This window comes from Notolepis coatsorum (assembly GCF_963971535.1).
Source record: "Notolepis coatsorum genome assembly, chromosome: 2".
NCBI lineage: Eukaryota > Metazoa > Chordata > Actinopteri > Aulopiformes > Paralepididae > Notolepis > Notolepis coatsorum.
The window spans coordinates 231953706-231969177 of NC_140166.1; the positions used below are offsets into that span (position 1 = coordinate 231953706).

The following is a 15472-nucleotide window of genomic DNA, read 5'->3' on the forward strand; positions in this document are numbered from 1 at the left end:
ACAATTTTCATACAATCAGCAATGTCTCGCTTGATGAATGGCCAGCAGTAGCCTAATTAATATTAATAAAAGTATTAAAAGTATTATCATTTTAATAATTGTACAATTTTGTCAGATTATCATTGAATGAAGCATTTAAACTAGTATGTTCTGGACATGTTTAGAATCAAGGAAGCCAGTGTAGACAATGTATGCACTTCAGTATCACATTACAAGAGAGAGATCACAGGTTACATGTACACATTCTGAGACGTTCAAAACTTAAAACTCAGTTGAGCAACACAGACCATGTTTCAGTCACAGTGGACATTTGGTCCGACCGAAAGATGAGGGGGTTCCTTGGGGTCACTGTGCACTGGACCGAGAAAGATGCAGAGAGGATACAGCTAAAGTCCAATCTCTTGGCCTGCGACCGCTTCAAAGGCTCACACACAGCCGAAATAATCTGTGAGCAATTTGAGGCTATATGTGATGAGTACAACATCAAAGACAAATTGGACTATATTATTAGTGACAATGCCGCCAACATGCGGAAAGCATTCACAGTGTGCTTCCCCACTGAACAAGAAGATGAAGTACATGACGACGATCATCTTGATGACCAAGAGCTCTGGAATGACCTAACCCTGGAGGATCAGCAAACCGTAGATGCAGCTATGGCAAAAAAACAACGCTTGCAGTGTTTTGCCCACACTCTCCAGCTGGTTGTGGGAGATGGTTTGAAAGAAACTAAAGTGATGACTCCTTCTCTTTCAAAGTTATCAAAAGTTCAAAACTCAGCTCACTGCTGCACACAAGCACAACATTCAAAGATGTGTTTGAGGCTGAGTTTGGGGAAAGAGGCATCCCTGCTGCTGTCAACACAAGATGGAACTCAACACTGAGACAAGTGAAGGCAGTTCTCCAATGTGATCATCTAAAGCTCTGTCGTGTTGTAGAACAGGCTGGCCACAAGGAGTTGTTGTTCACAGCACGGGAGTGGAATCTGTTGAAGGAGGCGGTGGACATCCTGAAGCCGTTTGGAGAAGCAACAGATTTGACACAGGGGGAGAAGATAGTCACAATCAGTGCGGTTGTTCCATCTATCCTGTCCCTGAATCACCACCTTGAGAAGCTGAAGCCTAAAGCCCGTTTCCTGAGCGGCCTGGTCAGAAGTCTCCAGGCATCCCTGAACAAAAGATTTCTTGGAATCTTCATCAATGTGAAAATGGCCAGGACACAAGATGGAATCACTGCCCCCTTTTCAGATCCAGTCTACCTCAAAGCAGCGGCCTTGGATCCAGCCTTTTCTCTGATGTGGGTGGAGCACCATGTGCTGGTCAATCATGAGGTCAAAGCAGAGGTGGCACAAACAGTGAAAGGTAAGTGTTATTGAGTTTAATGTAACTTTTTTCCCCTCATTTGATTATGAATTATGATATTATAAACTAAAGGACTGCAACAATAATACTTTTAAGTTTAACCCACTGCATCACCAACACTCTTAATAGTAATAAGGGCTCTTTTGTTTCTGCTATGCTTTTACATGTTTTGCCAGAACTGATCCTGCGTGATGCTGCATAGACTGAGCCACCTGTGCCTCGTGTTGATGAGGATGAGGGAGAGCGAGAGGACCAGACCCGTGGACAAGTGGGAGGCCTGTTTGCTGCATACCATAAGAGGCAGAAGAAGGATGTTGGGACCACTCCAGCACTACAGCTAAGTCACTACTTTGACATATCCGAAGGACAGAACGCCCTCTTGTTCTGGGCAATGAACATGAGGACTCTTCCTTCACTGTTCCGAGTGGCCATCAGGGTCTTGGCAGTGCCTGCCTCCAGTGCTCCGGTGGAGTGGGTTTTCAGCCATGGTGGCATCATACTGCGGCCCCATCGTGCACAAATGAGCGACAGACTTTTGGCCAATTTGGTCTTTTGCAAATGCAATGCTAGGTCCTAGGATAACAGAAAAAGCACAACCCTTCCCCTACACACACACACACACACACACACACACACACACACACACACACACACACACACACACACACACACACACACACACACACACACACACACACACACACACACACACACACACACACACACACACACACACACACACACACACACACAGGCCTGTAATGTGTGTGAGGTTAAGACAGACTGTGTTACATACAGTGTTTACAGTGTTTACCTGAGTTTATCATCAGCAAACCTCATCATCATGACTCCATGTCACACGGCATACGTATGGCTTTAATTGTTTGCTTATATTTATTTTTTTATTGTTTTGCTGTGGGTATTTCATTTATACCCTTTTGGTTTGCTGTGGTTATTTTATGTTGCATGGTTTTGTATATAGTGTTTTAAATAGAGTTAATTGCTGTGCGTGGCTTTATTTGCATGCAGTTTGAAATGTACACACACAGTCTCCATGAATCAGGTTATCTGGGATCTGCATGCTTTTTCTCATACATTTCAGGCCGGTGTTCAAATTGGAGGCCTACTTGAAGGTCAGTAGCAGTTTTTTGATGTGCCTTATAATAAATGTAACTTTATGGCAGGAATTTGTTTTAGGTGTCTAGAGTATATCATTAGAGAAAGAGGGACAGAGAAAATAGGAGTTGGTTAGTGTGGTATGGGGGGGGGGGGGGGTTCATTGATACATTTTGAATGAAAATACATTTTATTAGGAAAATAAGATAAAATGCTGCTTCTTTGTTTGCACTACTTGTTTTTTTTATTAAGTTCAGTCACACTTGTTTTAACAGACCTTTGACTAAATGATTGTAATTAGCCTATATGACAGTTTTATTTTGTTGTCATATTGATGTTCTCATTTTTTATAAAAGACAAGCGAATCTTTCTAATCTTCTAGTCAAAACTGATTTTCCCATAAGGAAACCCACTCATTTTATGTCCAACATCCCAGATGGTTATTTCCCCTGTCAAGCCTGTGTACAATGTCAAGGCATGATCAAAGATAAATTCTACACACACCCAATAACGGCCAAACGTATACCCGTTAAAGGACGTATTACGTGTAATTCCTCAAATCTGGTGTATCTGCTGAAATGTCTGTGTAATTTTTCTTATGTGGGTAAAACAACAAGAGATTTTAAATCGAGAATCAGTGAACATAAATGTTCAGTTAGAAATTCAGATGTCAAGTCTTCGGTAGCTAGACATTTTTCTAAATGCAAACATGCCGTTAATGATCTCAAATACATGGGACTCGAGTTAGTCCACAGGCCCTCTAGAGGGGGAGACAGGCACAAGTTATTATTGCAACGTGAATGTTATTATATTCATTTGTTCAATTGCATTGAACCAAGGGGAATGAATGAAGAGAACGTGTTAACCTGTTTCCTTTAAGTGCCTTGCACCATCATTATTATTTTTTCATGATTAATTATGATTGTTTTTATGTATGAGGTATGGTTATATGCCGTATTTGCTATCGCGTTCCGCTCTGAGCCTTATGAGATATACTATCTCCTATGATACCTAATGTATCTCCCACGAACAAAAAATACATGCACCACACCTGTATGGGGCTCCGCCCCCATGGTGGCACCGCCCATATAGCAGTGACTCTGGTCACCACACATCCTTCCTCTATTTTCGTCCCAGCGTACTCGGATGCGTGCACCGTACGATAACTAGTAGGATGAAAAGATCAGAGTCATAATGTTGGAAGCTTACCGGAGGTTGCTGGCCCCTGGCATCTTCGACGCATGTTTTCGGCGACACGACGGGCCTGTGTTGATGTTCCTCGTTTGATGACAGCACATCGAGGTTCAGCTGTACAAGACTGGCTGTCGGGCCAGCTTGTACTCAGGTAGGCCCTGTGTCTTCAGGCATGGGTATTAGTGTTAGTAATGCTGGTTTGTTTTGTTAACACAACCATGTTGTGTGTTGGCGCCGGGGGCAGGATGGTTTGGTGAACGTTCACTTCAGGGAACGGTTTCCAAGCTGTCTTGGGCGTGCTGCTAAAACATCTAATGCTATGCTACATGCTATCGCTAATGCCGCATGCTATTACTACTGCTAATTGCTATGCTGTTTTAATGTCTCCGCCGTGAGATGTTGTCACTCTCCCTCCTCTTGCCCGGTTCATCAATGAAGGTCAGTCGGTAGCTGTTGTGGTTTTTTTGCTGAGTCCTATTTACCTTTTTCGGGTAAATGGGTTGACAACAGGGTAGGCCGTGGCTAGGTTGCCTAGCCAGGTATTTTACCTTGTGTTCCGGCGGGGTTTGTTGAACGGTGTTCCCATCTGGGTTGGCGTCGGGTAGTGGGGCTATGGGTCCAGCCGACATGGTAAACATGTTGCGTGTCTGTGCACAGGCAATTGTTGTCTTGGGTCCCACATCGCCTGGCGCTAGGCTGCAGTAGTATAAGGGCAGGGCCGCCTGGGAGAAATGTGAGGCCCTGTGCGTTTTTAGACGCGAGGCCCCCCACCTCCTGGGGCGGCCCTGTGTAGGGGGCTATTGTTTCGTTTTGTCACTCTGCTATGAGAAGGTCTGTCTTGCTACAGTTTTCTCTCCTCTCAACCATTCATACTGACGGTCAATCGGTATACTGGGAGAGTAGTGCGGGGGGGGGCTTTGTTTACCTTTTTTGGTAAATGGGCTAAACTAGGGCTGGTGTCCTGTTGTGAATATTTTGAATGAAGGCGGGACTGGTCCGTCTCCCCTTAACTTTGTGTGTATGGGTTTGCTCATTCTACAGTATTTTGTGGTTTAGCTCTTTTATTCATTTAACCCTTTCATGGTGCACACCACAGTGGAGGGTGCTGTTTGCAATCACCACTGGTGCTCCGTGTTAACATCAGTCCTTTGTTTTTGATATATTGAAACAATGCCCCGCCCGGCCGACACCATGGGTGGGTCGGCCTGGCGAGTGGCTGGTGGGCTGTTAAGGCTTGTACCGCCACGGTATGGAATTGGCAACGATTAGAACTGTGTTCGAATTGCTGTTTTTTTCTATTAGAAAAATGGTGTCTGGTGGAGGGGCCTTGAGGGCCAGCCGACGTCGACACATCGCGCGAGGTTGTTGACGTTATTAGCTTTGACCCAGCCGCAAGCTATAACCGCTCAGGGTTCCCCTCTCCGCAGGGGATTTTGGTCTTCTGCTGGAGCGCGGGCGGTATTGTCCTAGGCCCTACACCGCCTCACACCGCGCAGCCAGAAGAAGAGAGAGCACGGCCTCGTCAGCGGCGATGACGGGGCCCTCGACAGGCGGCCATGTTTTTCCCCCGCCAGAGGTATCCTGGGCGTCGATTCGACAGGTGTCCACAAGGCCGACAGCCTTGGCGGCCGAGGGATCGGCCATGTAGGATGGGTTTGGCTTGAACAAACAAGCCGTCACCGTCCTGCCGCGAGCAGCCCGCTCTCCGATCGCTCCCTTCCCCAACACCAGCGGAAGAAGTGGGCTCTGATTGTTTCCTTTGGCTGCGGGCCGCGTGCCTTCGTTGATGCGAGGGCGGCCCCCCTTTTCGCTTCTCATGGGGACAGGGGCTGACACCCAGTTTATGGCTGAGCCTGGGTCTGTCCGTGAGAATGTTGTGCTGTCAAGCGGCTCCCACACCTTGATCTGTGTTGGTTGAGCCTGGTGTTACGTCTGTCAACTTAAGTGTTGTCAGCAGGGGGGCTCGAAACCTTTTGAGGCACACAGTGCGGGCTTCCCCGGCCTCGCCTTCGCCAGGCCTGGTATCATGTTGGTGCCTACCACTCCTGGAATATTGGCAAGTGGTCGCAGCTCACATGATTTGGGGTGGTAGTAATATCACTGCAGGGCTACGGTGTGTAGGAACCCATGGGGGCCTTACACCTTGCATGTCCGGCTGCAGAACAACTCCTTCAGCATGTTCTGGAGGGGTGTTCAGTGGGGGGGCTTTTTTCCTCGGAAGCCCCCCGTATCAGACCGGCCCTTTCTGTCGGGGTTCCCCCTTGGGTGCGATTGCCTCGTGGGTGGTGTCAGGGTCAGGTGTTCCGACACGGAACGCGCTCCTCGCACGGTTCCAGGGTTGTCTACGCACAGCGGGGGGACCGGGCCAACTATCTACAGTTCCTGGCGGACCTGCGCCACGTGACGGCGGGTGCGTTGGGAGTGTCGTCACATATGACTACGGCAGTACCATATGTCGAGGTAGATGGAGAGAACGGTGAGGCGGGGACTTGTGTTTACACAACCCCACCCGTTTTCAGGTTTGGTACAGACCCTGTTGTCGGGGTCTCCAGCAGGGACAGCTCTGGTCAACGAGATCTAATCTCTGTGGACGAAGCAAGCCATCGTCGTGGCGTTCTCCTCCCGGTGTTCTCAGCCCGAGAAGTCGGGAGGGAGGGGTGTAAGACCCAGGCTGGACCTGTCCCATGGGAAGGTTCAGCATTTTTTGGATCGTCTCCTACCTGTTGAACACTGTCAGGTGGGGGTCTGGTTCTCCTCCATAGACCTGTAGGATGCGTATGCGCATCCCCGATCTTCCATCCTAGGGCTTACCTACGCTTCCTTTGCAGGGTTAGCGTATGAGTACCAGAGGCTGCCGTTCGGTTTTCTCTGGCTCCCCGCATCTTCACCAAGTGCGTGGAGGCCGCACTGGGGCCTCTGCGTCGTCCGGGGTTACGGAGTGTTCTGCCCTGATGACGTTCTGGTCCTTCGCGGTCAAGGTGGATCGTCAGGTCTCGTACCAGGCAGGTCTCTACCAGCCTGGGGTTGCTGTAGACTGGATGTAGAGTATTCCTCTTCCCAGTCAACGGTTGGAGGGCTATGGGCATCCATCTCAGAGCGTGTTGTCAACACGCTCGGGAGGTTCCGTCCTAGGACGGTTACGGCGCTGTCTCACGTCGCGTTTTCACAGACGCCTCCCTTGCTGGTGATGCGTCGGGCCAACGCAGTAGGGGGCAGCTGGCAAACCATGCTGCCCGGTCTGCGCTACGTTCAATGTGTTGGTGTTGAAAGCGGTCCTTCTGGTCCACAAATGGTGTTGATCAGGACGGACGATACGACGTCAGTGTCGTGTATCGACAGACAGGGAGGAGTACGCTCCCCCTGTCTGCACCAGGCGGCGGGCGGCTGGCTATGGGCGTCCTCCATCTGTAAGTGTGGTGTAAGGCGGGGGGCCGGGACTCAGTCTCCTGCCCCCTGGATGCTGTCCTTAGTTACCTCCAGTCTCTCCTTGATAGACTGTCGGCTTCGACGGTGAGGGTATATGCAGCAGCTATATCCTCCTATCATGAGGGGTTTGAGGGGATGTCTTGTTCAGCCACCCTCTTGTGAAGCGTTTCCTGCTTGGCGCTCGACGCGTTAAGCCGGTGCAACGCTCCTTGGCTCCGACTTGGGATCTTCAATTGGTCTTCGGTCGGTTGTCCTTGGTCCCGTTTGAGCCGCTCGAGCAGGCGCCGTTGGGACAGCTGTCCTTCAAGACCGCGTTCCTTCTGGCTGTCACTTCCGCTAAACGCGTAGGTGAGCTCTGTGCTCTCTCGGTACGTCCAGAGTGCCTGTCTTTTCGGACCGATTGCGGTGTCACTCTGCGACCTAATCCTGCTTTCGTGCCTAAGAATATCCGGAGTTCCTTCCGCTCCCGGGATATTGTGGTTCAGGCGTTTCGTCCTCCTCCTCACACTAGTGAGTTAGTTGCGGGCCTTCACCTGTCATGTCCAGTCCGTGCTTGGGGATTTACCTCAGCCGTACTCAGGATTTCAGGGTTACCGACCAGCTTTTTGTCTGTTACGGTGGGGCTCGTGCTGGTAAGGCACTGTCGGAGCAGCGCCTGTCCCATTGGTTGTGCGAGGGTGTTACCCTCTGCTACACGTTGGCTGGGCAGGATCCCCCTGGGGGCGTCAGGGCGCACTCCACTCGTGGGGTGGCTGCCTCTGCCGCTCTCCTGGGTGGGGCCTCGGTGGAGGCCATCTGTGCTGCAGCTTCATGGTCCTCCCCGGGCTCCTTTGTAAGGTTTTTCCTCATGGACATGACCGGGGGTTCTGTCTCCCAGGCGGTTCTGGGGTCTGTGGCCTTTCCTGCTTCCCGTCCTTTGGTCGGGTAGCAGGAGTGTATGGGTATGGGCCACAGTGTGTTGAGTCACACGTGGTTCCGCCTGTACGGTGTGTTCAAGGGGTTCTAGTTTCCCTCTTGTTCGCATTCAGGTGGAGTTGACTGCGCCCCCCCTTCATTAGGGAGGATGGGGTGACAGGGCTCCCCGCACCCCTTGATGTGGGCTTACGGGTCCTCAGGGGGTACATTTGTCGGGCTTCGCGTCCGCTCTTCCCCATATCTCATAAGGCTCAGAGCGGAACGCGATAGCAAATACGGCATATAACGGTAGGTTATGTAGATAACCTAGTTATATTAGTATTGGCTGAGCGTTCCGCTCTGCGCGGCCCTGAGTTCCCTCTTGAGGAATCTTTTTCCTGGGACGGGTTATTGGCGAGGAAGGGTGTGTGGTGACTATCGTCACTGCTATATGGGCGGTGCCGCCATGGGGGCGGAGCCCCATACAGGTGTGGTGCATGTATTTTTTGTTCGTAAGGGGATACAATATGTATCATAGAATATAGAATATCTCATAAGGCTCAGAGCGGAACGCTCAGCCAATACTAATATAACTAGGTTATCTACATAACCTACCGTTATCAGTAACCCGTAGGGAACATTTATTTGAAGTGTAGCCTATTCTAAAACAGACTTGTCATTGCAGCCTCCAGGTCAGTTGCAATCTGGTTGCAGCCAATTGCTATCAATAATTTGACAGTCACTTGAATTACACCAGCTTCAGTGAAGGTTGAAACCATTAGATCTGCAATGTCCAAACGATCCATATTTTGTACCGTACCTCGACGAACGCGCGGTTCTTCTCTATGGTCAACTAATTGGTTCCGAAATCTCTTGAACTGTGTTTCGTCCATGTCGTCCAATGCTTCCGTTATAACACCTTTGACCGTTTGCATGTCTGTTCAAACGGTCTGTATTGTTGTTTTGATGACAAAATTTATATTTCTTCGTTCAGTGCAAAGGGCGTGGAGAAGTGAAGAGCGGCGAAATAGTGCAGCAAAACGAAAGTATATATACGGAAGTAGTGGCAGCATGTCGAAACAAGTGTTACTTTTTACACCTGAGGCTGAAAGCCTAACTGTTAGACAAATACTTTTAATACGTAACCAGTTAGACAAAGACTTTTATGAAGTAGCCAGTTAGACAAAGACTATTATGAAGTAGCCAGTTAGACAAATACTTTTATTAAGTAACCAGTTAGACAAATACTTTTATGAAGTAGCCAGTTAGACAAAGACTTTTAATACGTAACCAGTTAGACAAAGACTTTTATTAAGTAGCCAGTTAGACAAAGACTTTTATGAAGTAGCCAGTTAGACAAAGACTTTTATTAAGTAACCAGTTAGACAAATACTTTTAATACGTAACCAGTTAGACAAAGACTTTTATGAAGTAGCCAGTTAGACAAAGACCTTTATTAAGTAACCAGTTAGACAAATACTTTTATGAAGTAACCAGTTAGACAAATACTTTTATTAAGTAAACAGTTAGACGAAGACTTTTAATACGTAGCCAGTTAGACAAATACTTTTATGTAGTAACCAGTTAGACAAAGACTTTTATTAATAAAAGTCTTTGTCTAGCTGGTTACTAAAGATAAGTCTTTGTCTAGCTGGTTAATTGTTAAGGGTATATGATGAGTCTTTTAATTGTTAAGGGTATATGATGAGTTAATTGTTAAGGGTATATGATGAATATTTTATTGTTAGATGAGTCTTTTAATTATTAAGGGTAGATGATGATTATTTTAATTGTTAAGGGTAGATGATTACATAAAGCTACTTCTGAAGAATGAACGCTAGAAATTACAAACTGTGTCTTTTCCACTTACGCTGTCCTCCGGTGGGCTCCTGCAGAATGTGTCCCTGAAGGTCTTGGGACGTCTTGTGTCTCTTCAGGTGTCTCTCACAGTAGGAGGAGCTGCAAGTCTGACAGGTCTTCACTGCTACCTTCTTAACGTCATCGTCCGAACAGACGTCACACAACACCTGTCCCCTCTGCTGCTCTGAGGCTGGGGAGGAAAGCAGCATAAAGAAAACACATTTAATCAGTAAATAAAACTACTCCTTCCTCCAAACCAAAGCCTTGTTGCTACACTGAAGGGATTTTAGATGATAACCCATAACTCTGTATGATAGCATGTACAATAATGTACAATTTATTCTCACGGTATATATATCTATCCATATCTGTCTGTACATGCCTACATATAACCCTTTTTACACATCTAAATAGTGGATACTATATCTATATCTGTACATATCCCTTACCTACTCTTACTAGTTATGCTGCTGGCCAGTATGACTTACTACCATAGTGTCTTTATACCTGTAACACTGTACATATTAATACTACAAGTCTGTACATAAATCTGATTAGTACTATTACTCAGTAGTACTCATTTATATATTGTATACCCAGTTTAAATCACTTGTGCATTACTATTGCACTTTACTGTTACATTTGCACTCTGGTTGGATGCCAAACGTCTTTTCAATGTACTGTACTTGTGCTGTATGATGATGACAATACATTTGAATCTAATCGAATAGCTTTTCATGTGGGTTCATGTCATTCTTGCCTTGATATGAGTTCATGAATTTGAACCTCTAGTCTAGAGTTACATTGTCAGCTTCTGAAAACCGTGATATTCTGAGAGACACTTCTCCCTATAGTGTGAATTATGAGACACACCTTGGGGACCTCAGACTCATTCCATATGGTAACAACAGGCTCCCTGGGTGGATAATGAATAAGAATATCGAAAAAAAAAAAAGAAAAAAAAAAACCAGAAACGACTTATGTCATTTTTGGCACTCAAGCAGTTAATGTGTATAGTTAACTGCTAATACATTTAAGTGTTTTTTTTAACCTTAAAATGTGAAAAGCTTAACAATGACACAATAGGTAAGTTATTAATTAATAACACTCAATAAGTGTTTGGTATTATAAACAATTATAATAAACTAATAAAGCCTTTATTAACATTCTTAAACGTCTATAAATTGTTAACAAGTCCTTATAAATGTCTTATAATCTACCAATACATGTGTTTATTATGCTGTTATTAACACTCTGATGATAATACTCAATATGATGCTTATCAACAGTAGTATGTGTTAATAAAGTCTATATTAAGGACTTATAAGGACCTTATTACCTATTAACTAACACTTATTACAAGGACCTTAATATAAAGCATTACCTAATATAAATAATAATAAACTTCATTTTCAAAAACAAATTGAATATCAAAATCCTATACCACTAAACCTTACCTCCTATGTAAGATGCTCCACCAGACGCTGCACCAGACGCTGCACCAGATGCTCCACCAGACGCTGCACCAGACGCTGCACCAGACGCTGCACCAGACGCTGCACCAGATGCTGCACCAGACGCTGCACCAGATGCTGCACCAGACGCTGCACCAGATGCTGCACCAGACGCTGCACCAGACGCTCCACCAGACGCTGCACCAGATGCTGCACCAGACGCTGCACCAGATGCTGCACCAGACGCTGCACCAGATGCTCCACCAGATGCTGCACCAGACGCTGCACCAGATGCTCCACCAGACGCTGCACCAGATGCTGCACCAGATGCTGCACCAGATGCTGCACCAGACGCTGCACCAGATGCTCCACCAGATGCTGCACCAGACGCTGCACCAGATGCTCCACCAGACGCTGCACCAGACGCTGCACCAGACGCTGCACCAGACGCTGCACCAGACGCTGCACCAGACGCTGCACCAGACGCTGCACCAGACGCTGCACCAGACGCTGCACCAGATGCTCCACCAGACGCTGCTTGTAGATCTGCCACCAGATCATTCCTGTTGAGATTCTTCAGTATCGCCTCTGTAATCTTCACAGCTACATCATCATAGTACTGCACCATCAGATCCACCACGTCATGTATGTCAGCATTCTCCAGACGGCCCCTCAGGATGGCAGTGTAGCCCTCCAGGACCCCTTGGTTCAAATGCCACCGGAACGTCTTCAGCTCCTCCTTACTTAACTCCTCCAGGATGTTGGCCAGTAGTTTTGAATGCGCTGCCATTGTTGATCAGAGAGAGAGAGAGAGAGAGAGAGAGAGAGAGAGAGAGAGAGAGAGAGAGAGAGAGAGAGAGAGAGAGAGAGAGAGCTGGAAAGCGAACAGGCTCTTGGAATGGGTGTCTGGGAGGTAAACAAAAAAGGGACTATTTTAAACAAAGGTTATATGATGTGAGAAATGATAGCAAACAAATATGGAATGTTTTTAATTAAATGATGGGTCGAAAGACAACTGTGTGCACACCCTTAGTGGAATCAAATGGATTTGTTCTCACGAAACCAGGTGAGACTGCAAATCATTTTAATGATTATTATGTGGGTATGGTAAAGTATCTAAACTAAGGCAGGCTATGAATATTTCAAACAACCTTAAAACAAATGACTGTATTAAGTATATTATAATGAAAGACAAAATGTGTGAATGTGAATTCCATCAGGCTGAAGTCAGTGAGGTGGAGCGGTTACTCCGCTCTCTTCCTGATAGTAAGTTAGCAGGCCTAGATAACCTGGATAGTAAAGTGCTGAGAATGACTGCTGGTATCATAGCATCTCCTATATGTCATATTATGAATAGATGTTTGGATGTGGGCCTATGTCCAAAGATGTGGAAGGAGGCTAAGGTTTTTCCTTCACCTAAGGATACCAAAGCTGCTTTTAATGAGGGAAATTCTAGACCTATAAGTATTTTACCTGTCTTGAGCAAAATCATGGAAAAGTTGGTGCATTCACAAATTCAAGAGTATTTTGTTTCATACAAGCTTGCAACAGATTCTCAACATGCCTATAGAGCTGGTCACTCTACTTCTACTGCCTTGATACAGATGACTGATGACCAGGGCCGGACTGGGGAAATAATTCATACCGGGAGATATAGCGCGAAATATAGCCCCAATCAGGCCACTTTTTAAGCAGGGGGTCTGGGGGTCCCCCACCAGGACATTTTTTGTTACAAAGACTTAATTTCCTGCATTCTGGTGAATTTTAGTGCATGTGAATCACAAACTAATGAGCCAACAATTGCTTAGTACAATGTACTGTTATGGACCTCAAATAAAACTGTTGTGGCACTAGCAATGCTACTCTCTCCACCTTCAAAAAGAAAAAAGCAAGAGCACAACATATTTTTCTATTTACTATTATAATACAGTTAACCACTCTCTCCTGTAAGGGCCTTTCTTTTTCTTTGTTTTATCCCTCTCTCCTCCACCCTTTCTTTTTCTTCCACTGTCCATCTTGACATCAACGTTAATTGACTTTCGCTCTACTGTAACTCTCCCGAGTCCCTCACAACCCCCTCCAATGTACAGTAAAAATGACCAAGTATGGTCTTGTCAATATTCCAATGTACAGTGTTGCTTGTACAGTTGTACAGTGTCCCCCACCCACCCCTCCTACCCAACCTCCCCCCCACCCACCCAACCACCTCCAATGTACAGTACCCCCCACCTACCCAACCTCTTCCAATGTACAGTTTCTACGTCAAATGTATATACTTCTTTTCTGGACTCTTTTCGTATCACAAACAGTACTGTATTTGCAAATCTGGTATGTCATAAATGTATAGATGTAGCAGTACTGTCTATCTGTATGTCATATATGTTACGATGAATTGAAAATGGGGGACCCTGATGTAAACAAGACGAAAGTCTTTCTCTGGTCTGCATCCCCTTAACAATTGTGTGTATTGAGCTGTACTGTATTGTACCCATTCTGCAATCTGTTAATACAATTTTCAGTCACTCAATCGAAACCAAAGCACCTCGAGTCAAAGGCACTAAAAACAAGATTACAAACATCACAAAACAAACTGGTCAGACTACTGCTTGACCTGACTCCTAGAACCCACCTCACCCCTGCCCACTTTGACATCCTAGGATGGCTTAGAGTAGACGACAGCGTACAGCAACTTGCAATGGGCCTGGTCTACAAGATACACTACACCACCAAGTGAATATCACGACCACAACACCAGAGGGAGCTCCACAAATCAGGTGCAACCCAGATTCGGCTCAAACAAGGGACTAAACATGTTTCGCAATTATGCCACATCAATGTGGAACGCTCTACCCACAGCTGTAAAGGAATATTTGAATCCCTAACCACCTTCAAAACAGCTCTCAAAGAGCACCTACGGGAGGCTGCAATTCGAAACTGGCCCCCGTAAATGTCCGAACGCCCACTCCCACCCACCCACCCACCCTCTCCCAATGTACAGTTAGGATCTCTGTTTAACAGTACTGTATATTTGCATATCTTGTATGTCACAAATGTAACAGTACTGTATATCTGTGTGTCATGTATGTCATAAATGTCACGATGAATTGAAAATGGGGGACCCTGATGTAAACAAGACGAAAGTCTTTCTCTGGTCTGCATCCCCTTAACAATTGTGTGTATTGAGCTGTACTGTACCCATTCTGCAATCTGTTAATACAATTTTCAAGTTATCAATCAATCAATTGCTGAAGGGCTGTCTATAGGCTATGTGGGAGAATGTTCCCTCACCTGGGGGGAAGGCTTTAACCCTTACCCTGTGTTGTTGACGTACTAATACCCCTCCTCTGCAGCTAGACGAAGGGAATCGCGCCGGTATTTCTGAGATCCCGAAAAAATATTTCAAATTGTGGGAGAATGTTCCCGGATCAATCAATGTAGACAGTCAGGTAGGCTTGAGTTACAGCTGGATGACTCAGAGTGGACACTGGCCGGGTGTATCCAACTGAGCTCAAGATCGATGATACTGCTTACATTATATACAGGAGAAGTGAGAGGTGTGTCCATTGTCTTGGGGTAGTTGGACTAGACAGGTGAGTGTTGTGGTTGGTCTGTTCTGTGGGGGGTTTCGGGGTGGTGAAGGGGGGGGGGGGTTGAAGGTTCTGTCTGTCACAGAAAGGTACACCATGCAAATGTTCATGCTTTATTTGTTTTAAACGAGACTATTTAGAAATGGGCAATGGGGAGATACATTGTTACATTGATACATACTTCTCTGGTCTGCATCCCCTTAACAATTGTGTGTATTGAGCTGTACTGTATTGTACCCATTCTGCAATCTGTTAATAAAGTTTTCAATCAATCAATACTTGGCAAATAAAGACTTTCCTTTCCTCACCTCACCTCGCTCCCCCCCTCCTCCTTTGAATTAGACAAGTCTACATCAAATGTATATACACTCTTTTCTGGACACTTTTTGTATCACAAACAGTACTGTATTTGTAAATCTGGTATGTCATAAATGTATAGATGTAGCAGTACTGTCTATCTGTATGTCATGTATGTCATATATGTTATGATGAATTGAAAATTGGGGACCCTGATGTAAACAAGACGAAAGTCTTTCTCTGGTCTGCATCCCCTTAACAATTGTGTGTATTGAGCTGTACT

The 15472-nt window shown here is 46.0% G+C and overlaps 1 protein-coding gene across 1 annotated transcript in view; it reads right to left on the minus strand.

Moving 5' to 3' along the window:
- Positions 1 to 12095, minus strand: part of LOC311223879 (uncharacterized protein) — a gene marked incomplete at its 5' end in the record, with an annotated part of 35220 nt that extends 23125 nt beyond the window's left edge. The window contains 3 exons of the mRNA XM_084308641.1: positions 9862 to 10041; positions 11309 to 11419; positions 11810 to 12095. Coding sequence (XP_084164767.1) covers positions 9862 to 10041; positions 11309 to 11419; positions 11810 to 12095 — 577 coding nt within the window. The remainder of the gene's footprint in view (positions 1 to 9861; positions 10042 to 11308; positions 11420 to 11809) is intronic.
- Between the last annotated feature and the right edge of the window lie 3377 nt (positions 12096 to 15472).